Source organism: Hemiscyllium ocellatum, chromosome 31, assembly GCF_020745735.1.
Source record: "Hemiscyllium ocellatum isolate sHemOce1 chromosome 31, sHemOce1.pat.X.cur, whole genome shotgun sequence".
Lineage (NCBI taxonomy): Eukaryota > Metazoa > Chordata > Chondrichthyes > Orectolobiformes > Hemiscylliidae > Hemiscyllium > Hemiscyllium ocellatum.
In genome coordinates this window covers 44,127,943-44,155,795 of record NC_083431.1, presented here as the reverse complement: position 1 = coordinate 44,155,795, position 27,853 = coordinate 44,127,943, and the positions used below count along the sequence as shown (strand labels likewise).

Sequence of the window (27,853 nt, the reverse complement as noted above, 5' to 3'; positions counted from 1 at the left end):
TTTGTTTTAGTTTCTTTCTGGATCAGATATTCTCCACCAGGCTCCCTCAAAGAATAGTTGGGCCTGATCTGCCACAGATTCCCTTGAGTTTTATGAATCATTCCCACTTTCCCCTGGCTGTTGAGATGTCAAGTTTGTTGATTTGTGGTTCCATACATTTTTAAGACGGTTACATGACGTTACAACGTGTGGCATTCTGACATAAAGGTAGTCACCTCCTTGTATAGAGAGAGAGAGAGAGAGAAAGTGTGAGACACATGAAGCATAGAATCCAGTGAGTGAAACTCTCTGTAAGAATTGCCTCGCAAATAAACTTCAAGATGTCTGACTCAACAGAACTTGACTGTCTGTGATATGTGTTACATGAGCTAACATCTATAATGAATGATAAACGGTTTCGAAATGAAGCTCCATTTACCCTCTCGTATGGAAATAAAAGATCCTATGGCTGTGTTGTGTGGGAGAGCACAGGAGGAGTTCTCAACACCTTGGCCAATATTTATGCCCTAAACGATGTCGTCAAAAGACATTTTTTGGTTGTTGGCTCTTGCTATTTGCGAGATCTTGCTTCACATGAATTGGCCATTGGATTTCCTACATTTAAACACTGAACTAGACTTTAAAAGTATATCATTGGTTGTAGCACATTTTGAGGTGGTGAAAAATGCCATAGAAATGGAAATTGTCCTTCCCTGAATCTCGTCTGCTGCCTCCTGCTGGTACAGGTCATGGAGAACGAGCAATACATTGGGTTCATATGGATGATGCCCTGTACTGAAACCAAGTAGATCTCATTCCCCATTTGCATCATTCCTGCTCCCAGGTAAACCTGGCTCTATAGAATGTATGAGTGCCTGAATGGGAAAATGAAATGATGGAAATTCCAGAGAGGTGTGAAGACAAGCCACCCCTTAAAAATGTTGATTTTTTTTTGCCCCCTATTATTTTCAATAACATTCAGTTTCATGTTAAGCTCTTTCTTCATTAATAGATGTTGATTTTTATAAAAACCCACCTTTGGAATCTGGACTATCCACCAGAACATTCATTCTCCAACCTCCAGCCAGCAGTGACCTCGTTCATGTTGTCACTTTAAACCTGATATTTTATGTCAACCAAGTTCTTAGCCGTCACCCTCTGCCATGCTCCAGATCACCCTGGAACTCCTCCCTATCTCCATTCTTTTGCAATGTTTTTCATTCTCTCCAATTCGGTCAGCAATTATTCCCATTCCTCTCCAATTAAGTTGCGTCTACACCTTCCCAAATTGAGGATGTCATTCTTCTCTCTGTCCTGATCATGTGCTAAGACCATTCATTATTACTCAGACTGTCTGTGTCTCTCATGTTTGGAATGAAATCGCTTAAATTTAAATGTAATGTATGAATGAAATCTATCTGTATCTCGGTTGTCATTAGTGAGTCCTCCTCTCAGAACAGAAGAGTTAGTGAATGGGGCCCATTGTCTTCATCCTGTACCATTCCTGGGATTCAATTTCGGAGTTGTCAACTAGACAATTATTCAACAACAGAGCTTGGCTTACGCCCCAAACATAACTCTATTGAGTGAGAGCTTTAACTGTTCCACCTGAATAAGCTGCAACTACCATCATGTCTTGTCAAGAATTCCTCAAACACTGCATCTCCAGATCTCTCTTTTTTTTTGGAAAGTAATCTGTCTAATTCATCGAATCCCTCCAGTGTGGAAACAGGTCCAACAAGTCCACACCGACCCCTTCCAAAGAGTATCGCACACAGACCCATTCCCCTACCCTGTTACTTTACATTTCCCCTGACTAATGCACCTAACCTACACATCCTGGGACTCAATGCACAATTTAGCATGGACAATTCGTTTAACCTGCATATCTTTGGACTGTGGGAGGAAACAGTTGTAATTGCTGGTGTCTCCCCTCTAGCTCTGTAATGAATGGATAATGTTAAGGAATTTGGTAAATATTATTATGGATTCTTCTTGGAGATTGAGTTTAACCTCTGTAATAACCAGTAAGTTTTATATATGACTGATGGGTTTTATATAAATTACCTGTGATAATTCATGTATGTGATGAAATGATAACTCTTCATTCTAACTCCTTGAACTCTTCACCTACCCTTGAATATTGAAACAGATTTTGATAGGTAATTTTATTTCATTTTCAGAATGTGAATGAACTGAACCAGTGGCTGTCTTCATTGAGGAAGCACTGTGTTAGCAACGAGCAAATGCTGAACTCATACCATCCTGGAGTGTTTAAAGGGGAGAAGTGGAGCTGCTGCCACCAAAAGGAGAAAGCTGGTAATGCAGATACTTGCATCTGTGAAGTTTGGTCAAAGGAGAGGGTGAGACAGGGGTCGGATCCAAAACACCGGGACAACAAGTGAGATACGAAAGAGGCACTTCTGGGGTTCAAGATGTAGGTTTGGATTGAGGGAAATAGGAATGAGCAGTCACTATCAGCCTGGACATGGAGGTGACTCACTGACTGATCTGTGCTCTCCATTGGGGAGAAACAGTGACCTTTATACAACGACGATGTATAGGATTTAGGAAGGTGTGACACGTGGGGCCTGACTGGCAAACAGCCCAGTTCCACGGCTGGCTGACAAGGGTTTGGGGTCATCAGTCACTGCACTGATATCATGCAGAGGTCCTGAGGGTGTCGTGGGGTTGAGGGGGGGTATTAAAACTGCAGCATGAAGGAGATCATCTCCAAAATACCATTCTTATCCCTCCATCATTCTCTTTATTCCATGACCAAACACTTGCATACTCAGTTGATCTTTCACACAGTCCGTCCTATGCTTTCTTTAATTCCCACACTTGTTCACTCCTTCACTTTCACATGCTCTTTTTCATTTACACTCTCCCTCGCACAATCACTCACTTTCCCACACTCACTGTACCTCCACGCCATCTTCCCCCATCTGCTCAATGATTAACTCACTGTCTGTTCCATAAATTTGCAGGGAAAAGTGATTAAATATTCCACTCTGAAGGGGTAACATTTACCACAGCAGTCCCACCCCACCCCGGATCATGGAACAATCTAACTTTAGTATTGCTGAATATGTCAGCATTCAACATGAACCTGCATCGCGTGCTCCGTTAACTCATTGGCCTTTATGTTTGCCAAATGGAATGATTCAGAGACAGAGAGTTTGTTGAAGCTGAAGTGACTCTGACAGTGTGTTTACTGATTAACAGCTCCAGGATGTGACAAGACTCATTTTGGAGTGACCCTTCAGGAGTGGAATGATCCACTTAATCCTGATCTCGAATCCCATCTGATCTATAGGCAGCTGCTGTCAGCCCGGGATTCATTAATGTGAGTATCTGATCAAGGCAGGAAATGTGAGCAATGACTATCCTTGAGTGAACTTTGTTAGTTTGTCCCTTGTGTCACGTAGCATCCCTCACCCAGCTCCTTCACAGCTCTGTGCCAAGGTCAGTCAACCACTTGAACATAACGAGCAGCTTCCTGGGCAGTGCCCAGGGCAGATTAGGAGAGGAGGAAGGACATTCACAATTTGACATTTCCTCTGCTCCTGTCAGGAGGCCTCTTTCATGACAATAGTTGGCAGCACTGGAGGATAATGTGGGCACAGCCCCTTACATGTCTATGTCTCAGCAAAAAGTGTTTGGGATCGCTAGTCACGACAGGATTTCTGGGATTGTTACACAGATGGTCTATGATGGGAACCCCAAATCACAGTAAATACTTACTTTCCACAATTGCCTGCACTGTGAAATAGCCCTGAGCTACTGGTGGGTAGGCCACTTCAGCTAAGAATCAACTACATGGGCATGTCACTGGATTCACAGAGAGGTCAAACAGGATAAAGACATTGGCTTCCCTTCCTTAGTGAACTGGTTCGATTACAACCCAAGTCTTCAACAGTCACTGTTTTGATCCTAACTTTCTTGTTTCCTGATCTTTCAAAGTTTGTGAGAAGATTTGTAGCTCGGGTGCTCGTTGTTGTGGTTCTGTTTGCCGAGCTGGGAATTTGTGTTGCAGACGTTTCGTCCCCTGTCTAGGTGACATCCTCAGTGCTTGGGAGCCTCCTGTGAAGCGCTTCTGTGATCTTTCCTCTGGCATTTATAGTACTTTGAATCTGCCGCTTCCGGTTGTCAGTTCCAGCTGTCCGCTGCAGTGGTCGGTATATTGGGTCCAGGTCGTTGTGCTTATTGATTGAATCTGTGGATGAATGCCATGCCTCTAGGAATTCCCTGGCTAACAGACAGCTGGAACTGGCAACCGGAAGCGGCAGATTCAAACCACTACAAATGCTGGAGGAAAGATCATAGAAGCGCTTCACAGGAGGCTCCAAAGCACTGAGGATGTCACCTAGACAGGGGATGAAACGTCTGCAACACAAATTCCTGATCTTTTTTAAACTGAATCTGAATTCTCCAGCTCCCTGGTGGAATTTTTTTAAAAATTTACTATTATGGATTATCAGTCTGATCACTAAACCTCTACATTACCATCCACGAGATAATTTGTTGCACACTGCAGTATCTGCAGTACATGAAGTGTCTGTCTGTTCAATGGTTTAATGTGATTACACAGTGGCTCAGTGGTTACCACTACTGCCTCACAGATCCAGGGACTGGGGGTTGATTCCAGCCTCGGGGGACTGTCTGTGTGGAGTTTGCACATTCTTCCTGTGTCCACCAGGTGCTCTAGTTTCCTTCCAGTCTAAAGATGTGCAGGTTAGGTGGATTAGCCATGCTAAATTGCCCATAGTGTTCAGGGTGGGTTGGCCATTGGGAATACAGGGATGGGGAGAGGGTTGGACTCAAAGTGCCTGCTTCCAATCTGTAGGAAGGAATTCTATGACAATGTGCTTATTATTCAATGTCATACTTTGTTATTTAATATAACAGTTTCCTATTTGTTTGTAGGGAAAAGTATCTGGAATACAAAGTGAAGAACAATGTCACTGGTCCAGGGAGTACTGATGAAGGTATGTCACACCGAGAACACATTGTCTATGTGCGCTGATGACTAAGAGCTGGACAATCTATATTGAGAAGGACACTGTCTCATGTGGGTGCCCTAAATGGTCTCTTATGTTTTTATTTAGAACCTTTATTTATTAGTAATCAACCTTTCATACATTTCCCCACTTTCTTCACCCACCACTGTGACTCAATGGGATCCCAGGTTCTGGAATAACCTCCCTAAACATTCTGCCTTCTCCCACTGAACCAGGCTCTGTATGACGATGCTCCGGGCAGTTAGCTCCTTGACCGTGTGGGCTTTGCCTCATCTGCAGAAACAGCAAGAACCATGTGCTTGGTTGGATAAAGGTCAAAGGCTGAGGTTTCTTCTGTTACTACACCTGAGATTCCCTTACCTGTCTGACTCACAGTTCACACAGAACCTTCAGCATCAGGTTCTACTCTCAGTGAATTCCCAACTTGAAAAGGTTTTGGTACATCATCCGTCTCCCGATCTGAGGATGACATCTACTCCGGGTGGTGAGTTTCAGCTGTGGGTCTTCACGTTGGGATTGCTAGTCACGACAGGATTTCTGGGATTGTTGTACATGAAACCCCAAATCACAGTAAATACTTACTTTCCACAATTGCCTGCACTGCGAATAGCCCTGAGCTACTGGTGGGTAGGCCACTTCAGCTAAGAATCAACTACATGGGCATGTCACTGGATTCACAGAGAGGTCAAACAGGATAAAGACACTGGCTTCCCTTCCTTAGTGAACTGGTTCGATTACAACCCAAGTCTTCAATGGTCACTGTTCTGATCCTAACTTTCTTGTTTCCTGATATTTTTTAAACTGAATCTGAATTCTCCAGGTCTTTCTGCAGATTCTTGGGCTGACATGGCAGGTATCATGTAACCATGGTGTCAGGACTAAAGGATTCAGTTCCTTGGTTTTCCCTTCTTTCCTATTGCTGTGCCTCTCTTAAGAAATGATTCAAACTGTAAAGCAGACTGAGATGGCCGAACAGGGATATTGTCCACTCTGAACCAGGTTTACCTTCTCAAACTCTATTCACAAACAAACTCTGCCTCAACCAAAGCTCTATACTTGTGTACACAACTCCTAACAAATTTAAATGGTGTACTCATCTCTTTGTTCACAATAATTAGCTCTTGTTGATAACCAATAGATTGTTACTGATAAGTACTTCATAACAACATAAGAGCTAGGAGCAGGAGTAGGCCGTCTGGCCCTTTGAGCCCATTCCGCTATTAAATAAGATCATGGCTGATCTTTTCATGGCCTCAGCTCCACTTCACCGTAGCCCTTGATTCCTTTCCTGTTCAAAAATGCGCCTTTGCCTTAAAAACATTCCTCAGCTGCTTCATTGGGCAGGGAATTCCACAGATTCACAGCCCTTTGGGTGAAGGCGTTCCTCCTCAGCTCAGTCCTAAATCTGGTCCCCATTATTATGAGGCTGTGCGCTGTAGTTCCAGTTTCACCCAACAGTGGAAACAACCTCTCTACTTCTACCTTAACTATTCCCTTCATAATATTATGTTTCTATAAGATCCCACTATCACCCCTGCCCCCCACCCCCACCCCCAGCTGGGTATTGACTAATTTGCGGTTTTTAATACTTTGAGATAAAATTCAGAAAGGCAGAACTGATTTGCATTTTGGGATGTGACAGCCTGTACTCTCTGGAGAATTCCCACTCTCACTGATTACCCAGCGCTTAGAGCCTACTAACGATGTGCTTCATTCCTGACTAATGAGTGTGACCGAAGTCTGGGTCACTGGCGTGGAGTGAAGAATAGAGGGATATGTGGAATTTCATAGAAAATGATGTGTTTCAAACAAAGCACTCGGTTAAGTTAAAAATTGGTGGGTCATGAAATGGGTGCCAGGACAGCAAATATAGTAATGGGACATCCTGCTCAGAACCATCAAGTGTGTTGCGTGGCTCTGTTTCTTTGTGGTATGCTCCTGTAGATCACCTCACACATGCTAATGAGCAGCCTAATGCCTGTGTAAGGATGGCGTGGAGGTGCCGATGGACAGAAGTTACACAGCACCAGGTTATAGTGCAACAGGTTTACCTGAAATCACAAGCATTCAAGCAATCACTGCTCCTTCGTCACATGAAGCAAACCTGTTGGAGGGTAACGGCAGAGTGGGGCAGCATGGTGGCTCAGTGGTTGGCACTGCTGCCTCTGAGCACCAGGCTCCTGGGTTCGATTCCAGCCTCAGGTGACTGTCTATGTAGAGTTTGCACATTCTCTCTGTGTCTGCGTGGGTTTCCTCCCACAGTCCAAAGATGTGCAGGTTAGGTGAATTGGCCATGATAAATTGTCCATAGTGTTAGGTGCACTAGTCAGAGGGGAATGGGTCTGGCTGGGTTACTCTTTGAAGAGTCAGAGTGGACTGGTGGGCTGAAGGGCCTGTTTCCACACTGTAGGGAATCTAATCTAACCTGGTTCCATGTGACTCCTGACCTGTGTACGGAATCCTAAAGGAAATGATGATGTGTTCCGGTGGGCAGAACGGTTACCAGAAACCCTGGAGTATAGGGTGAATGCAACCCCCTTGCTGGCCCTCCTAGGCCACAGAGTTCTCTTTCCTAAGTTGTCCTCCCTTTGCAGGGATTCATAACGCAGACGTTCCAAACCAACTGCTCCAAATCATCCAGGATCTCGAGAGGGCTCATCGGAACTTCGAACGCTGGGAAACATCAAAGGACAAAAACTTCTCTCTCGATTTGCTGACATAACTTCATGAGAAAGTGTAAATGTTTCACCGGAATGTTTAATTTCAAACTCTATTTTTTATCAACTAATTTACATTAGTGCCGATATCTCCTTGCATCCTCCTTTGGCCCAGAGATTCCTCTTTGTTTTGAATTATGCAAGACATAGTCCATGGCAAAAAAGAATGTAAATATGTATTTCCTGTAATTAATCGTTTGAATGGATTGTATATGTATTTGCGTCTTGTAACGCGCTGACAGATTGGGATCATGGACATCAGTCAATCCTGCTGCAATCTGTAGAGAGACCAACTCCTGCAGATTGAAACCTCTCACAGGCCAGTACCTTACAACTTGTAGGATGGTGTGTTCCTGTTGTATTCAGGGACAGCAACCAGACGAGAAAAGTAACATCAAACAAACAGTGCATGCTTCATCCTGATACAGAATATCAACAAGCAGAGTGTGACTGGACATATCCTAGGCTTGGGCTTACCCCCCTCCCATGTTTAGATTTCTTTATTTGCACTCTGAAGGCTCCCTGTGACACAATGAAATGAAGGGCAGACAAACAGGGCTCCTCCTTCAGACACCCCTCTGCTCAGAAACCCTGGCCACAGGGAGCCCATCCCTCTTGGAATCTGCTGCCCCCTCCTGGGGACAGAGGGTCGCTTGTCTCTGGGAATTGTGGGTGGAGACAGAATGAATATCCAGCAGGAGGAGTTAATACCCATAGAAGCGTTAGAGGCCATGTTTGGGCTGGCGGGAGGGACAAACCTTTGGAGAATTAATGATATTAGTTAGTTATACAAATGTTATACGGACTGTCATACTCTATCGTATCCAGCTTCCTTCCATTCTCTTCAGTATCCTACAGTATTCAGCACTCTCTTCAATCCTGTACATAACCTACCAGTCTGCTAGGATGCACTGGTAGTGTTCCTGCCTCTAAGCCAGGAGGCCCTACATTCAAGTCCCACTTGCTCCCTGAGGTATGTAATGACGTCACCGGGCAGGTTGATTAGAATTTTGTAAAGATTTTACAGTCCTGGCTCTCACCTCTCGTCGATATACACATTATTATGTAATGAGCACAATCATCATGAATGTTCCAGCATGTGTAGTGTTCTCACAGTGCCAGTATATTGTATGTAGGTTACACTTGCCATTAAAATGTTACCCTAAATAAATTCTCCTCTCAGAGATAGTGTTATACATTCCCAATTTGTATTCATACAACAAAGGACAGTATCATATTTTCTTAACTGCTTGTGTATCCTGGAAAGAGTGGGGTGTGTCCTACAATACCCTGATGTTTGAGGAGCCATTAATTCTGACTGCTCCCCTGTTTAGCACTTTTCCATCTGTTACTGTTCTCTATTCTCTACAGTGCCATGTGGTGTCCCCTACAATAAATAACCAAAGTCCAGCAATATTCACTGAAGGTGCATCATACTTTTGTTTTAAATCTTCATACTTCTGTTTATGTTTGTGTAATTATTCACAAAATGATGTGTTCTTCAGGACCCCAAATCTGTCACTGCGACCTGATCAAACCCAAACACTGAGATCACGGTAGACCTTTCAAGTGCATTACCGTGCTCTATGGAATTGTTCTGTGCCTTTTGGTCATCCTAGTATTTGATTATGTTCTACAAAATACAACAATAACTGGCTCTCCTTTTCAATACCCAAGTGTTGATGTTAGAATTGGCTGTTCCACTGAAGATAAATGCACAACTATTGGTAACAGCAGACTGGGACATTAGTATCTAACATTACTGAATGTGCCAATGACCCCGAAACACCCTGAGCATTTGTTTTGTGGAATTGGCATGAAATTTGTGTGAATGAACGCTCCCAAAAAATGGATACATGCAAACAGTGAGCTCTTAGTGAGAGATCCAGATGACTTGTAAGATAAAAGATACACGCGGTACTCTCAAACAAATTACAAACTGCTGACAATCTTTAATCTACTATGTCCTTTTACACATTAAAGTGATTTGAGTTCACTGTGTTCCCCTTGCAGATTGTTTGTGTTCTGCCTGTATTGTTCTCACGAGGACAATCCGTGAGGAGTTCCAGCAGCAGGAAGTGGTGGAGGCTGGTATAATTGCAACATTTAAGAGAAATTTGGAAGGGTATATGAATAGGAAGGGTTTGGAATGGAGATCCTTGTACTCACCCCCTATACACGTTGCCATACTCCCAACGTACTCGAGATGATGGTTATGCAGCATATATAGGAGAGAGTGGGTTGGGGGTCTTCATGTGGTGAGTCACCTCTGCTGAAGACTGTGTAGGTCAGACCTTCAGAAGCAAATGTCTGCCAAAAGTGTGACACATGAAGCTGCCATGAGGCATTGTGGGCTGTTTTCTGTGTAGGTGTCTGTTATCAGGCTGGTGTAGCCACTGATCAGTGTGGGAGAGGTGTCACCATTTCCCTGTTTCACCAGCTAGGGACTCCCAGTTGTATCCACCTTGGGGAGGAACAGCACTCTCTCTGGGATAGAATGCTGAGACCATTGTACCCCAGAGATAGATTCTATGGGTACTGGGTAAAGAATTCCCTATTGCAGTGTAAAATCGGACAGCGATCATTTTGAGAATATGGACATTTGCTGGGGTATCTGTAATGTACAGCTTTTACTATACAATAAATTTATTGCCCAGTTTGGAGACACTGCTGCAGGCACTGAATGGGATCTTTATACAGTGGCTTTCCTAAATGGCAGATGCTGAGGAAGTGGTCTGAACGGCTTTGAGACATGAACAATTAAACTCTCTCTTGACTGGTACTTTGTTGGATCAAATGCCATATCAATCATCCCACAGCATCGATTGATGACAATATCATTGATATGTATGAGTCTATTTACACTTATTTCTATTAAATGTAAGATATTGTTCTAGATGCATGTAAATTTCTCTTTTATAACCTGTTTAAAATAATAAAGTACTTTGTTGATTGAATTGTTTGTTTTTTTAATGAGTTAGTTTTGTCTGGTAGTGTGCATCTTCATCAAAAATGTTGGAATTGGACACTTAGAAAAACTTAGGGTAATATGGTTTAGTAAAAGAGGAAACATCTTTAACCAGTTTATTGGAATGTTTTGAATGTTAACACGTGCTGTGAATAAAGAGAAGCCTATAGATATTCCATAGTTAGATTGTTCAGATGGCATTTGTCAAGGTGCCACATGATGTTTTATTCCACAAAGCAGGGACTGACAAGGTGGGGATTGAGGTGATAATGTATTAGCGTGGCGATTTGATTGACTGGCTAGCAGCAAACACAGTAAACGTAAATGGGTCTTTCTTTTCGTGGCAGGATGTGACAGTGGGGTCCCCGAGGGGATCTCTGCTGTAGCTTCAACGTTTTGCAATTTATATCTAAGGCTTAGCCAGGGAGAGTGAAAGCATAGTAACTGAATTTGCAGATGACACTAAGATAGGAAAATATGTTGTACAATGATAATCAAGAGGGTTAAGGGTATGCTATTCTTTATTAAGAGAGAAATTGATCAAAGAAATAAAGATATTGTCCTTCAATTATATCAGTCAGTGGAGCCGTCACACTTCCAATACTGTCTATAGTTTTGGTCTCCTTAGTTAAGGAAGGATGTGACTACTTTGGAGGTGGTTCAAATGAGGTTTACTAGATTGATACCTGGAATGAGTGGGTTATTTTGTCAGGATAGGTTGGGCAGGCTTGGAATGTTTCCACTGGAGTCTAGAGTGAGGAGTGAACTGATTAAATTTATTATGAGATGGTGCAGGTGTTGGACTGGGGTGGACAAAGTTGAAAATCGCACATCAGGTTATCATTCAACAGGTTTATTCCAAGTAAACTTGTTGGACTAAAACCTTATGTTGTGTGATTTTTAACTTTGATTAAATTTGATAAGATCCTAAATGATATTGTCAAGGTGGACATGGGGAACGTTTGTTCTGGGGTAGACTGGGGGTTTTGTTTTAAAATGGCATCTCCTAATTTTAAAACAGACATTTCTTTTCATCTGAAGGATTTGAAACTTCTGTGACTGCCTCAGAAGGCTGTGGAAGTGGGATTATTGAATATTTTAAAGTCTCAGCTAAACTGATTTATTATTTATATAAATAACAAAAAGTACAGGACCCAGCACTGATCCTTGTGGCACTCCACTGGTCACAGGCCTCCAGTTTGAAAAGGGACCCTCCACCAGCATCATTTGTCTTCTACCTTTGAGCCAGTTCTGTATCCAAATGGCTAGTTCTCCCTGTATTCCATGAGACCTAACCCTTGCTAATTAGTCTCCCATGGGGAACCTTATCGAACACCTTACTGAAGTCCTTATAGATCACATGTAAAGCTCTGCACTCACCAATCCCCTCTGTTACTTCTTCAAAAAACACAATCAAGCTTGTGAGACAGGACATTGGTTAGGCCACTGTTGGAATATTGTGTGCAATTCTGGTGTCCTTCCTATCGGAAAGATGTTGTGGAACTTGAAAGGGTTCAGAAAAGATTTACAAGGATGTTGCCAGGGTTGGAGGGTCTGAGCTACAGGGAGAGGCTGAACAGGCTGGGGCTGTTTTCCCTGGAGCATCGGAGGCTGAGGGGTGACCTTATAGAGGTTTACAAAATTATGAGGGACATGGATAAGATAAATAGACAATGTCTTTTCCCTGGGGTCGGGGAGCCCAGAACTAGAGGGCATAGGTTTAGGGTGAGAGGGGAAAGATATAAAAGAGACCTAAGGGGCAACTTTTTCACACAGAGGGTGGTACGTGTATGGAGTGGGACAGGTGCTGTTCAGAGAGTGTCCCAGTGGGGCGCTGTTCCCGAAATTCCTGGAAGCGGGTGTTTGTCCCTCGGAGGAGGCGGTGTCGCTGTTCTCGGAGGGACCGCGTGGCGGCGCTGTTCTCGGAGTGTCCGGGCTGGGGGCGCTGTTCTCGGAGTGTCCGGGCTGGGGGCGCTGTTCTCGGAGTGTCCGGGCTGGGGGCGCTGTTCTCGGAGTGTCCGGGCTGGGGGCGCTGTTCTCGGAGTGTCCGGGCTGGGGGCGCTGTTCTCGGAGTGTCCGGGCTGGGGCGCTGTTCTCGGAGGGTCCGGGCTGGGGGCGCTGTTCTCGGAGGGTCAGGGCTGGGGCGCTGTTCTCGGAGGGTCCGGGCTGGGGGCGCTGTTCTCGGAGTGTCCGGGCTGGGGGCGCTGTTCTCGGAGGGTCCGGGCTGGGGGCGCTGTTCTCGGAGGGTCCGGACTGGGGGCGCTGTTCTGGGAGGGTCCGGGCTGGGGCGCTGTTCTCGGAGGGTCCGGGCTGGGGCGCTGTTCTCGGAGGGTCCGGGCTGAGTTGTGGTGAGGATGAAGTTGCTGTTGGAGCTGGTGGTGTCTGTCTGTTTCCGGGATGAATGCGCCGCCGGCTTTCGAGAGTTTTCTGCTTTTCGAGGGAGAGAAGAAGTGAGTGAAAGAGAGGAGTGTGAGGGGGGAGGGGGGTGAATGGCAGCTGGATGCCCGGGGGGGGGAGGGGCTGATGCTGGAAGCTGCTCGGTCCGTCAGTGTCAGTGTGTCCCCCGGGCCCCAGGCCGCCCCCCCACCCGCCCTCTCTCTCCTTATCGGGTATTATTATGTTATTCTTCTCGTTCTCAGGCTGCTCTGGCATTGATATTCTCTTCCACATCACCCGCCAATTTCCTCAAATAGAGTCATAGAGATGTACAGCATGGAAACAGACTCTTCGGCCCAACCTGTCCATGCTGACCAGATATCCCAACCCAATCTAGTCCCACCTGCCAGCACCTGGCCCATATCCCTCCAAATCCTTCCTTTTCATATACCCATCCAAAAGCCTCTTAAATGTTGCAATTGTACCAGCCTCCACCACATCCTCCGGCAGCTCATTCCATTCACGTACCACTCTCTGTGTGAAAAAGTGGCCCCTTAGGTCTCTGTTATATCTTTCTCCTCTCACCCTAAACCTATGCCCCTCTAGTTCTGGACTCCACGACGCCAGGAAAAAGACTTTGTCTATTTATCCTATCCATGCCTCCTCATAATTTTGTAAACCTCTATAAGGTCACCCTTCAGCCTCCGATGCTCCAGGGAAAACAGCCCCAGCCTGTTCAGTCTCTCCCTGGAGCTCAGATCCTCCAACCCTGGCAACATCCTTATAAATCTTTTCTGAACCCTTTCAAGTTTCAATAGCAGGGAGACCTGAATTTCATACCCTACCCAAAAGTGGCTTAACAGTATTGTGGTCCCCTCCTCTGATAGAGTTGAGGTGAATTGTCTTGTCTCTTTGTAACTGCGGATATTTGATTTAACACTGCGCGTAGTTACAACCGCGGCAGCGGGGAGGTTGTTTATCCGGGACGCTTCCCAACCGGACTGATCTACCAAAGGCAGATTTAGTGCACTCATATTTTTTAACAATCGCTTTCACCACAAGGCAAAAACACTCGAATTTTAACAGTCATTTGGCCCTCGGTCACACTTGACCAAGGTTACCGGCGGGGCCAGTGAGGAGGCACAACTGAACTGTGAAAATCAAAATTCGCAAAACCAATCACAGCTGCAACTATACGGCGGTGGTGCCCAGTGGGCACCGCAATCTCACAATAAGAGTCATAGTTACTCCCGCCAACTCCTTTGCAGCTTTATCATGACCTCCCAACTCCTATACTTAATGCATTGACCAATAAATATGTTAGATACTGAAGCCATTTTCATCTCCTGATCCAAACTCTATTCCAGGTTATTGACTCTGTCCCTTTCCTTGGCAACAATTTTAAGGTTAAGCCTGACTGGAGCCTTGCTGTCTATTTTATCCCTAGTGAGCTTCTCACCTCATCCACAAAAACCACTAACATTGCTTATTTTCATCTTAGTGGCATCACTTGGCTTTGCTCCTCTCTCAGCTCATTTGTTGAAATCCATATTTATAGCTTTTTTACGCTGGACTGTTCCAGTAGTCTCCCAAGTTATTCATCTAATTTGACAAAAGGTTTTCTTTTCTTAACTGTTGAGGAATGCTAGCGCAAAATGAACTCAGGAGTACGGACACTCCTTTAGTTTCTTTCTCCCCTTTCCCTTGCACTCCATACCTTCCTGTAATTCCACTCCTCACCATATATTCACTGTACTCTCCGACCTTTCCCTTACTAATGCAGAATCATCTGTACTCAGCAGGGCTAAGGGCAAAAGAGTAGCCAGGGAGAGAATAGCGTCCCTTAAGTATTGAGGGATCACAGAAGATAGGTAAGATACTAAATCAATATTTTGTCAGTATGGAAGCTAGGGAATTTGGAGAAATAGTGAAAACGGTTTACATTACAAAAGAGGAGGTGCTGGAGGTCTTAAAATGTATAAAGGTAGATAAATCCCTGGGACCTCATTAAGTATATCCTAGGACATTGTGGTAAGCTGGGCAGAAATTGCAGGATCCCTAGCAGAGACATTTCTATCATCAAGACCTGCATGGGGTGCTGGACACATGGAGGGTGGCTAATGTGGTGCCATCATTTAAGAAAGGCAGCAAGTAAAAGCCAGGAAACTACAGACCTCTGATGTCAGTGGTAGGTAAGGATTGGAGGGGATTCTAAGAGACTGAATTTACATGCATTGGGAGGAGGCAAGGACATGGCATTGTGCAAGTTTCACAAACCTGACTTTTGTTTCTAAGGATGTGACCAAGAGGATAGATTAAGGCAGTTGTCTACGTGGAATTTAGCAAAGCCTTTGATAAAGGTCCACATGGAAGACTGGTGAGAAAAGTTAGATCACATGGAATCCAAGGAGAGCTAATCAATTATAAGCAAAATTGGCTTGGTGGTAGGAGACAGAGGGTGGAGGCTTGTGACCAGCAGTGTTCTGCAAGGATCGGTGCTAGATCCACTGTTTATTGCCATTTATGTAAACAATTTGGCTGCGAATATAGGAAGCATGGTTTGTAGATGACACAAAAATTGGTGGTGTGGTGGACAGCAAAGATTATTATCTAAAAGTACAACAGAATCATGATCAGCTGGGCGAATGTTCGAAGAGTGGCAGTTGGAGCTTAATTTGGATAAATGCAAGCTGATGCATTTTGCTAAAACAAACCAAGGCAGGTCTTACATAGTCCGTAGTAGGATCCTGGGGAATATTGTTCAACAGAGAGACTAAAGGGTTCAGCTCCATGGTTCCTTGAAAGTGGCGTTCACGGATAGTGTGGCAAAGAAGGTCACAGAGTTATAGAGATGTACAGCATGGAAACAGACCCATCTCATCCATGCCGACCGGTTATCCCAACCCAATCTAATTCCACCTGCCAGCACCCGGTACATATCCCTCCAAACCCTTCCTATTCTTATACCCATCCAGATGCCTTCTAAATGTTACAATTGTACCAGCCTCCATCACTTCCTCTGGCAGCTCATTCCATACATGTAACACCCTCTGTGTGAAAAAGTTGCCCCTTAGGCGTCTTTTCTATCTTTCTCCTCTCACCCTAAACCTATGCCCTCTAGTTCTGGACTCCCCCACCCCACGAAGAGACTTTGCCTATTTATCCTATCCATGCCAATGATTTTATAGACTTCTATAAGGTCAACCCTCAGCCTCTGACACTCCAGGGAAAACAGCCCTAGCCTATTCAACCTCTCCCTGTAGCTCAAATCCTCCAACTCTGGCAACATCCTTGTAAATCTTTTCTGAGCCCTTTCAAGTTTCACAACATCCTTCCATAGGAAGGAGACCAGAATTGCACACACTATTCCGAACGTGGCCTAACCAATGTCCTGTACAGTCGCAACATGACCTCCCAACTCCTGTACTCAATACTCTGACCAATAAAGAAAAGCATACCAAACACCTTCTTCATTATCCTGTCTATCTGCGACTTCACTTTCAAGAAGCTATGAACCTGCACTCCAAGGTCTCTCTGTTCATCAACACTCCCTAGGACCTTACCATTAAGTGTATAAGTCCTGCTAAGATTTGCTTTCCCAAAATGCAGCACCTCGCATTTATCTAAATTAAACTCCATCTGCCACTTCTCAGCCCATTGGCCCATCTGATCAAGACACTGTTGAAATCTGAGGTAACATTCTTCACTGTCCACTACACCTCCAATATTGGTGTCATCTGCAAACTTACTAACTGTACCTCTTATGCTCACATGTAAATCATTTATAAAGATGACAAAAGGTAGTGGGCCCAACACCGATCCTTGTGGCACTCCAATAGTCACAGGCCCCAGTCTGAAAAACAACCCTCCACCACCACCCTCTGTCTTCTATCTTTGAGCCAGTTCTGTATCCAAATGGCTAGTTCTCCCTGTATTCCATGAGATCTAACCTTGGTAACGAGTTTCCCAAGAGGAGCCTTGTCAAACGCCTTATTGAAGGCCATATAGATCACATCCACCACTCTGCCCTCATCAATCCTCTTTGTTACTTCTTTAAAAAATTTAAGTTTGTGAGACATAAATTCCCACGCACAAAGCCATGTTGACTATCCTGAATCAGCTCCTTGCCTTTCCAAATACATGTACATCCCGTCCCTCAGGATTCCTTCCAACAACGAGCCCACCACCATCGTTAGACTCACTGGTCTGTAGTTACCTGGTTGGCCTTACCACCCTTCTTAAACAGTGGCACCACATTAGCCAACCTTCAGTCTTCCGACACCTCACCTGTGACCATCGATGATACAAATATCTCAGCAAAAGGCCCAGCAATCACTTCCCCAGCTTCCCACAGAATTCTAGGGTACACCTGATCAGGTGTTTGACACGACTGTCTTCATTAGGCAGAGCATTGAGTATAGAAGTTGAGGTGTCACTTTGCGGCTGTACAAGACATTGGTGAGGCCACATTTGGATTGTCATGTACAGTTCTGGGGTCACCCTGCTGTTAGGAAGGATGTTATTAAATTTTCAAGGATGTTACTGGGTTGGATGGTTTGAGTTAAAAGAGGAGGCTGGGTAGGCTGGGAGCTCTTCCCTTGAAATGTAGGAGATTGAGGGGTGACTTTATAGAGGTTTATAAAATCATGAGAAGCATAGATATACTGAATAGCAAAGGATTTTTCCAGAGGCTAGGGGAGTTCAAAACAAGAGGGCATAGGTTTAAGGTGAGAGGGGAAAGATTTGAAAGGGACCTGAAGGACAGCTTTATCACACAGGGGTTGTATGTCTGTGGAATAAACTGCCAGACTAAGTGGTAGGGGCATGTGCATAAGACATTAGGACAGATACATGGATAGGAAAGATTTAGAGGGGATGTGGGCCAAATGCAGACAATTAGTTTAGTTTGGGAAACCCGGTTGGCATGGACGAGATGGACTGAAGGCTCCGTTTCTGTGCTGTGTGACTCTGATTTGGTTTTGTCCCTTTATTCCCACACCTCACATTAATTTCAGGTGTGATATGATGCTGAACCCTTCTTTGGTCATCTTCACCTCCATACCAGTTTCTTTAGATGGAAATCTCCTATCCGCCACACAGGCCCTTTCACCCATCTCCAATACTCCCTGTCATCGGGACCAGGTCTCTGTGACTTTTTACCTACACTTGATCTCTTTTTCCCGAGAACTGCAGCCTTCATTTCTCTGCTTCTTTCACCCACTCTAAACCGTTTCCCTCTGATATTACTGCACTGTGTTCTCCCAGATCGAACCCTGATTTGGTTATCAAACTTGCCAAATCTGCAGCATTTTGTCTTTAACTCCTAAGTTCCATCTTCTGTAAAAAAAAATTAACACATCCAAATTCTTACTGCTACCAGTATCTTGCACCAAATTGTGTTCCAAATCTTTCACGCCCTGACCCACCCTATTTTTGTAATCCCCTCCAGCCCTGCAAACCTTTGGGATCCCTTCATTCAGGTCATTGGTATATATTGTAAAATAATGATGGCCCTAGCACTGAGCTCTGTGACACTCCATGAGTTGTATGTTACTGTCCTGAAAATGCTCCCCTTATTCCAACTCTGTTCTCTATTACTTAAGTCAATCTGTATCCATAAGAATATACTATTCACAATATCATGGGCTGTTAGTTTAAGTGGCCTTGTGTGATAACCTTGGCAAACACCTTTTGGAAATGCAAATACACAGTAATACATTTACTTGGTCCCCTTAATTGTGTTTATTACCACCACAAAGAATTGTAATAAATTTTTCAGGCACAATTTCCCCTTCCTGAAGTCATGTTGGTTCTGCTTTCCTGTGTTTATATAGTTATTGTCTTTATTTTCCCTCATGATTTCCTAGCTCCACACATGTGGCTTGTGCACCTTTCAAGATTTTTTTCACTAATGCATATTCCATCTGTTCTCCTTCAAAAAGTTAGATATCCCTAAATATTTAATTGCAGCTTTGATCTTGTAACCATGACTCTGTAATACCCATAAGACCATACCCACAGTTTGTGATGTTAATTCATTTGTGTTCCAAACACTGCATGCATTTAAAAGCTTTATTTTTGTGCCATTTCTCCTCCTTTTGACCCCATTTACATTTTTTTGAAAGTGTTTGTACACTCTGTTCCTTCCTGTCCCACTCTGGATATCTTCACTAAACAGCCATCCTGCAATGCATTGAAAGTGGCAGAGTCACAGAATAAACTCTGGGATTTCAGCCTTCAGATCCTAATAGTATCGATACAGACTGAACTGGCTGAGTCATAAAGGAAAAACCTGACAGAATGGGTTTGTGGCAGGAGGTGAGAGAGTCAACAAAAAAATGAAAACTACCTGATCGGAAGGCCATCTTGCTGTTGTAGATGAATCTATCCATTAAATTATTGGGAGAAGCGGCCGTTGTGGATACACATCAACGTGTGCATTACCACCATGCAAAATGGGAGCAGCTAAAAACTGGACACCCGTTGGCCATGTGACCCATCAACAGCAGAATCGTATTTAACCACAGCCTTTGACTTCATGGCTCAGGATATCCCTAACTCTCCACCATTAAAACCAAGCCAGAGGATCGACTCTGGTTCATATTGGCATGGCATTATTTAGACACAGGAGATCATTCAACCCATTGGGCCCATGAAGAGTAGAGATTACCAGGAGCAGTACCAGATAAATCTGAAAATACTACCTTGGTGAGCTACAAGACTGTTCCTCTGTTTAACATGCACACATTCTGCTATATACACAGCCAAGGAAATCCACAACCATTAGATTAACCCAAAGCTCTGCAGTCCTGTCAATCCAGTCATGAATGGTGTTGGATGCTTGAATGAATAACTGAAGCAGAGGGCTCCACAACTTTACCATCCTCAACGATGGGGAAACCAAGCACATTGGAGCAGCCTGTGGATGGTCAATCCAATATGGACTATCTGAGGAAAGTATTTCATTTCAAATGAGCTTCTGCCCAAAACAATAACAAATAGTTTGTGTCCAAGTCATTTTATTTGATCATCCACTCAGAATCCTGACCCATGTTACTAGTAATGGCTCCATTTCAGAGTTCCCCGGACTGGTGGTCCCTTTTCGAATGTTAGCCGCGTAATTTATTACTTGGGAAGGGTTCCCTTTGATAGCATATTCCTTATTAGTATTTTATACCATTTTGAAATCTATCTTGTGAACGTTGGCCCAGCCGATATTGTTGTGTTTTGCTTGTGACTGATGAAGTGGTTTTGTATTATCATCATTCTTTTTCCCTCTCTCCAGGATAACAATAATAAAAGACACAAAAGTACCAAATGCCTGCTTGTTCACCATTAACAAGGAGGACCACACCCTGGGTAACACAATCAGATCGTAAGTACACAGCTTCAGCACAGAAGGCTGTTTTATTGTAGCTAAGATATAATGACGATCGCTTCCTAACAGTGCGCTGATGTTTTAATCTTTCCTACCCTCGGCTTGGTTTGACTTTCTCATACTAATTGTCCTGAACTGCTTGACTTTGAGTACTGTTGTACAATGACCAATCTTCCAGAGACTATCTATGCCCACTTTTCTCAAAAACTTCCTTGCCCAATTATTAAAATTTACAATGAGAAGTTTCAGTTCTGTTGATAAGATGAAACAGCCTCATTTAACATGAAAGGTTAACTGAGGCTCTGGTCACTGATGCTGCATTAATGCATTAACTGGGCCAGATACCACAATATATGGATTCATCCTCGCCACTATTCTCACAGCCAGCCTACCAATCAGAACAAGACCCCAATAGGATCTCTCACCAATAAATCCTACTTATCTAATTCACAGAGAGTCCCCAATCTATTTCATTCCCCGTTGGAAGTCTATCTCAGTTAAGGAAAGATCTCGGTCATGTCAACTATGAACAAAGTGGTTAAGAGTGTACTATGTATTATAAGATGCAATATGTCATAACCTGAGCAAGCAGGTAAGCAATAAAACATGACAAAAACATGTCTTCAAAATTTAAAATATCCACTGTACAGAACAAGATTCTGTGAGATGAGCAATTTATTCACTAATATTTATGGTTTAATATATATATAAAATATATATACATATATATATGTACACACATACAAACCAGCAATTTAATGTTCTAATCCATAAGTTGTAATCTATATCAAATCTCGATGGCCTGACTATACTTCACCAAAGAATTATAATGCTTTTCATCCAGGGGTTAAAGTCTGTTGCTGTAAGCTGGTAGTTCTGGGCCATTATTGAGGTTTGAAGACTGTGCTCTCTCTTCTGTTTGCGTCCTCAATTAAAACTAAGGTTTTGAGGGAAAACCTCTTATTATTGCAAGAATGCATGTCATGACACATCTTTTGTTTTCTAGGCAGCTGCTGAAAGATCCTCAGGTGTTATTTGCAGGTTACAAGGTCCCCCATCCTCTAGAACACAAAATTGTTATTCGTGTGCAGACCACTCCTGACTACAGTCCACAAGAAGCCTTTACAAACGCCATCACCGATCTGATCAGTGAACTGTCACTATTGGAGGAACGGTTCAGAGTAAGTTGCTGTTTAGATTTCGATACACTGGTGCTGACAAAATCAATGAATCTAATTAGAAATGAAAGCACATTGTTTTAGACATGGTTCAGTGAACTGGTAATCTTTGTGTGCAGCTGAGACAGTGGAGTAGTTCACTGTCTTATCATGCCAGTCTGAACAAGTTCTCGATATCATAGGAATACATAAAAAGTGTTGAATTTTCACACTGCCATTGTGGAACAGTTGGACAACACAGGACTGCTTGGTGTTAGAATTGAAATATCAGATGGTTCACTAATGTGCCATTTTGAATTTAGGGGTAAAATGATATAAAACCAGTGCAAAGGGAATTTTTTGTTTAAACATCTCATACACCTGACCTGGAATGCCATCACTGCTGTTTAAATCTGGTCATCTTCTACCCCATGGTCTTGATTGTTAATGATGTTATTTCTTAACTCATATTTTTTGTATTGTTTGAATTCTGAAGTCATCAGTCTGAAATGTTAACTCGATGTTTTTCTCTCTCCAGAAGTCCGCTAGACCTGCTGAGTATTTTGAGGAATTTTTGTTTTGAATTACTTGTCACCCTCACTGTGTGTATCTTCCTACCCCTCCCAACCTGTGCCACTCTGCACGTGCCATGGAAGTAATTTGCAATTCATTATCAAGTATATTTTCTTCAATCCCATGATTCTGACCTACCATTGCTATGGATCATGGTTGATGTTAACTTCGACTCCATTCACTCTTATAGCTGTTGATGCCCTTAAGTAACAAAAAGCAATTATTCTCAGTATTAACTTTTTGATTGGACTAATGTCTAATCACGTTGTTGGGACAGTGGAAACTTTCCATATTTCTATCACTCTTTCTATGATTTTGTTACCAGAGACCGTTCTTTTTGTATTCCTCTTCCTTTTTTAAAACCCTTAGTTAAATCTCCGTTATCTTTATTTAAACAAAATACATAGCAATTTTATGCAACCCGGCTCTATCAAATAAACCTTTCTTATTCTGGTAACTCTCTCATTGCTAATTGAATGTAGTAGATAAGAGTAATGCCGGGCTTCAAATAGGCTCCGTGTTTTGCGTTTCCCCAACCCCTAACGATTCATCTTCACCATGGACATCCAGTCCCTGTACACGTCCATCCACCATGACTAAGGCCACCAATCCCTCTGTTTCTTCCTCTCCCGCCAACCTTCCATCGACATACTCATTCGATTGGCTAAACTGGTTCTCGCCCTCGCAACTCCTCCTTTGAATCCTCCCACTTCCTTCATGGGGCTCAGCTATGCCTGCCTCTTTGTCAGAGATGTGGAACAGTCCATCTTTGTAGTTACATCAGCACCATTCCCCACTTTTTCTTCGCTACATTGTGCTCCCATGAGGAAGCTGAATAGTTCAACAACTTCATAAACACCTTCCACCCTGGCTTCAAGTTCACCCGGACCATCCCTGACTCCTCCCTTCCCTTCCTGGACTTCTCAGTCTCTGTTTCCAGCGACCTACTCAACAGGGACATCTACTTCAAATCCACCGACTCCCACAGCTACCTGGACAACACCCCCTCCCATCCAACCTCTTGTTAAAAAAAAGCTATCCCTTACTCCCAATTCCTCAGCCATCACCGTATCTGCTCCCAGGAGGATCAGTTCCACTCCAGAACATCCAAGATGGCTGATACTTCAAGGACTGCCATTCCCCTCCCACATGGTTAACAATACCTCCACCCTTGAACACTACCCCTCCAACTGCAACAAGGATAGAACCCTCCGATCCTCACCTTACACCCCACCAATCACCAATTCATCACCCTCCACTCTTTCTGCCACCTACAGTCAGATTCCATCACCAGAGATATATTTCCCTCCCCACCCCTATCAGCATTCTGCAGAGACCATTTGCTCCGTGACTCCTTCAATAGGTCCACGCCCCCCATCCCCACCAACTCATCCTTCACTCCTGGCACCTTCTCTTGCCACCGCAAAAGGAATAAAACCTGCACCCATACCTCCTCCCTCACCTGGGTGGGTGCGCTTCGGCGGGTCGGTCTGGACTTGTTGGGCCGAAGGGCCTGTTTCCATATTAAGTAATCTAATCTAATCATCTACTGTGTCTGTTGCTCTCAATGTAGTCGTCTTGAAATTGGGGAAACAGGACACCAGAGCTGAAAATGTGTTGCTGGAAAAGCGCAGCAGGTCAGGCAGCATCCAAGGAGCAGGAATCCTTTCAGGGCTCATGCCCGAAACGTTGATTCTCCTGCTCTTTGGATGCTACCTGACCTGCTGCGCTTTTCCAGCAACACATTTTCAGCTCTGATCTCCAGCATCTGCAGTCCTCACTTTCTCCTAGAAACAGGACATCACTCATGTCAGAGAACGTCTCTGGGACACAGCCAGCAAACAACACCACCGCCTTGTGGCCAACCACTTCAACTCCCCCTCCACCGAGGACATGCAAGTCTTGGGCCTCCTCCACTGCCAAACTGTCCATCTTCCTTCCCACCAATCCGCTCTACCCTCTGCTTCGAGCTCTCACCATCAACCCCCTGCATCTACCTATCGCCTTCCAAGCTGCCTTCCTCCAGCTCCACCTTCCTCTCCTATTTATCTCCCAGTAGTCCCCATTCCTGAAGAAGGGCTTATGCCGAAAACGTCAACTCTCCTGCTCCTCGGATGCTGCCTGACCAGCTGTGCTTTTCCAGCCCCACACTTTTCAATTCAGATAGGTACCGACTATAACTCGACAACTAAAGTGTTAACTGAACCTCCATCACTCTATATTCCAGTCTTATGAGATCAAAGCCACAATATCACTAGTCTTTTTGTACCATAATCTTTTTGTGGTTTATCTACATGGCCAACCAATTCCCATTGCTTCTCATTGGTGCACTTGCTTCAACCATTTTGAAATTACTGCATTTTACTTCAAGTATTTGCATATAGTTAAAAGCAAAGTACAGATCACTTGGTGATGCATCTTCTCAACCTTGTACCAATGACTTATACTCCCAAAGAACATGACCACTGGTTTATTTTCTCTCCCACCATCATAAGATCATAAGTTATAAAGTAGATTTTCAATAAGATTATAGCTTGTCTAAGACCTTAGCTTCACTTTCCTGCCTGCCCCATTACTCTCAAATCATTTGTAGATCAAAAATCTAACTCACCCTTGATTATATTCACTTATTGCACTCTCTGGTAGAATGCTGAACTCTCATGACCCTATGAGGTAGAAGTTTTCATCAAGATGGAGAGTGAGATAGTTGGAGAATAGGGTGCTGAATCTTACAAAGGAAATGATGAAGAAATGAGGCATGAGTTGGCCTTGATAGATTGGGAAGAGTTACTTAAAGGGACAACAGTGGATAGGCAATGACAAATACTCAAGGAACACTTGGGGGAATGCAACAACTGTTTATTCCTGTTCAGCACAAAAACAAAATGAGTAAGAGGGCCTATCCACAGATTACAAAGGAAATTAGAGACAGTATCCAATCCAAGGAAGGAGCGTACAGATTGGCCAAGAAAAATAATAGGTCTGAGGATTAGGAACAGTTTAAAATTCAGCAACAAAGGACCAAGGGATTGATTAAGGAGGAGAAAATGCAGTAATCAGATACCAGTAATCAGAAACCAGGAAAGTGTAGCCAAGTAAGCCTAACATCAGTAGTGGGGAAAATTCTCAAATTCCTTATCAAGCACTTTATAGCAGTGCACTTAGAAGCAGTGGCAGAATCAGACAGGGTCAGCCTGGATTTATAAAGATGAAATCATGCTTGACCAATCTGTTGGAATTGTATAAAGATCTAGTAGACAAGGAGAAGCCAGTCGATGTGGCATATTTGGACTTTCGTAAAGCTTTTGACAAAGTCCCGCATAAGAGAATACTATGCAAGATTAAAGCACTTAGGATTGGGGGAAGTGTATTGAGATGGATAGAAAACTGGTTGGCAGAGGGGAAACAGTAGAAATGATTGCGTCATTTTCAAATTGGCAGGCAGTAACTAATGGGGTACCACAGGGATCAGTGCTAGGACCCCAGCTATTCACAATATTATTAATGATTTGAATGAGGGAACAAAATGTAACATCTCAAAGTTTGCAGATCTCAAAGGTTGAGCTGTGACGAGGATGCAGAGATCCTTCAGCATGATCTGGACAGGTTGGGTGAGTGGGCATGTCAGTGGCAGATACGGTATAATTTGGATAAGTATGAAGTTATTCACTTTGGGAGCAAAAACAAGTCAGGTTACTACCAGAATGGCTGTACCTTGGGAGAGGGGAGTGTGCAGTGGGACCTGGGTGTCCTTGTGTACCAGTTGCTGAAGGTAAGCATGCAGGTGCAGTAGGCAGTAAAGAAGGCAAGTGCTACACTGGCTTTCATTGCGAGAGGTGGAGTGCAGGAGCAGGGATGTGTTGTTGCACTTATACAGGGCTTTGGTAAGGCTGCATCTAAAGTATTGTGTACAGTTTTGATCTCCTTTCCTAAGGAAGGATATTCTGCTGACTGGAATGGAGCAAATTTATCCTCACTGTTTAGGAAGGGAAGGAGTGGGTAACTACAGGCTGGTGCAACTCCTGCACCTATTGTCTATTGTTATCTTGGCATAAATAGTAAGAAAAATGTAAGCATCTATTATCAAGGATATGATAATTGAAAGTAGAAAATAATGGTTGAATTGGGTCAAGTCAACATGAATTTATAAAGGAAATAGTGTTTGAAAAATTTGAGTTTTTTGAGGGTGTTATTTATAATGTAGACAAAGGAGAAAGACAATGTGGTTCATTTGGATTTTAAGAAAGCTTTCCCAAAGCTACATACTGGATGCTAATAATTAACTGGAGTATATGGGATTTGGGGCAATTTATCAACATGGATTAAGAACTGATTGACAAAACAGAGAACAAGAATTAAATGGATCGTTCTCATGGTGGGAGATTATTAAGCAGGTTCGCCATTGAGCAGGCTCAAGTATTAAATTGATCGGTTTCTTGAGGTGGAATGACATGAAGCAACATGTAGATAGTGCTGGAAAGCAGTAATTGGTGAGGTAGGCTCAATGGGATGGCCTTTAAGATTCCAGCTTTTTTTTACAAGGTTGTAATCTTTGAATAGAGGGGACTGCAGTTGTCCTGCAAAAGTATTGCTAGAAGTCCTGTACGAAGAATCCTGGCATAAACAGTGTTAGCCAATACATCAATTATTTAGGAAGTACCTGATGTGCCTCACCATCTTCAGAAGAAACTAGAATACTTGTCTTTGATCTGGTTCCAACTTAATCTTTTGATCTTGTTTAAACAAAATATGACATTTTGGAAGTGATAATCTTCCACAACTGTTCCTATTGAAACTGGATTGAACAGAAACTTCTATTTCTTCTATTCCAGGTTGCCATCAAAGACAAACAAGAAGGAATTGAATGAGTTGCCATATTTTGAATATTAACATGCAGGTGGTTTCCTCTTACATAAAAAGGTTATTTGACCTAAGAAAAGCAAAATACTACAGATGCTGGAAATCTGGAATGAACATGGAAAACACTGGAGAAACTCCTTCAGGATCTGAAAGCATCTGGAGAGAGAAGCAGAGTTGATCACACAGTCCAGTATGATTTCTTCAGAAATGAATTTCCGACAGTCATACTGAACTCAACATTAACTCTGCTTTTCCCTCTCCAACCCTTGATTGTATTTGTCTTTTTTTAAAAAAAAACATTAAATCATTGTTTTGCTTGTGGTTGGTTGTATAGAAAAAAAAAGCTGACTCAATTAAGCATCAGAACTTTGTTTTCTAGGATGTGCCTACATTAGTTGAACTGCAGTATTTCAAGGAAGCAAATATCTAGCCAGCAATGTTGAGATTTTGTAAAATCAAATGTTCTCATGACACTTCCATCCTATCAAGATTCCGCAGGATCTTACACAGTTCAATTAAGTCACCTTATATCCTCTAAATTCCGATGGCTAGGAGTTCAGCCTGCCCAACATTTTCTCAGAAGGCAATCACCTATTGCATGTATTCATCTATGTAATCTGCTGTAATGCTGCCATCAAATTTACATCCTTCTTTAAATAAGATGACCAGCACTATATGAAATACTCCAGCTGTGGTCTCACCAATGCCTCAGCTGAAAAATAATCTCCCTACTTCTGTGTTCAATTCCACTCTAACATTTTATTAGCTTTTTAATTTGACTTTGTGGCCAATACCACCACTAGGTGGAGCATCACCCAAGC

The 27,853-nt window shown here is 43.4% G+C and overlaps 2 protein-coding genes across 2 annotated transcripts in view; both read left to right on the top strand.

The window, feature by feature from the left end:
• Nucleotides 1–10,652, top strand: part of rasa4 (RAS p21 protein activator 4) — a 248,801-nt gene extending 238,149 nt beyond the window's left edge. Inside the window, exons 18-21 of the mRNA XM_060848013.1 lie at nt 2,163–2,298; nt 3,208–3,328; nt 4,909–4,970; nt 7,598–10,652. Of these exons, the coding sequence (XP_060703996.1) occupies nt 2,163–2,298; nt 3,208–3,328; nt 4,909–4,970; nt 7,598–7,725 (447 nt within the window). The 3' untranslated portion in view covers nt 7,726–10,652. The remainder of the gene's footprint in view (nt 1–2,162; nt 2,299–3,207; nt 3,329–4,908; nt 4,971–7,597) is intronic.
• Nucleotides 10,653–13,020: 2,368 nt separating this feature from the next.
• Nucleotides 13,021–27,353, top strand: polr2j (RNA polymerase II subunit J). Its single transcript, XM_060848201.1, has 4 exons — nt 13,021–13,138; nt 20,350–20,439; nt 21,449–21,623; nt 27,005–27,353. The coding sequence occupies exons 1-4, from the start codon at nt 13,086–13,088 to the stop codon at nt 27,038–27,040; spliced, it is 354 nt and encodes a 117-aa protein (XP_060704184.1). The 5' UTR covers nt 13,021–13,085; the 3' UTR covers nt 27,041–27,353.
• The last annotated feature ends 500 nt before the right edge of the window (nt 27,354–27,853 follow it).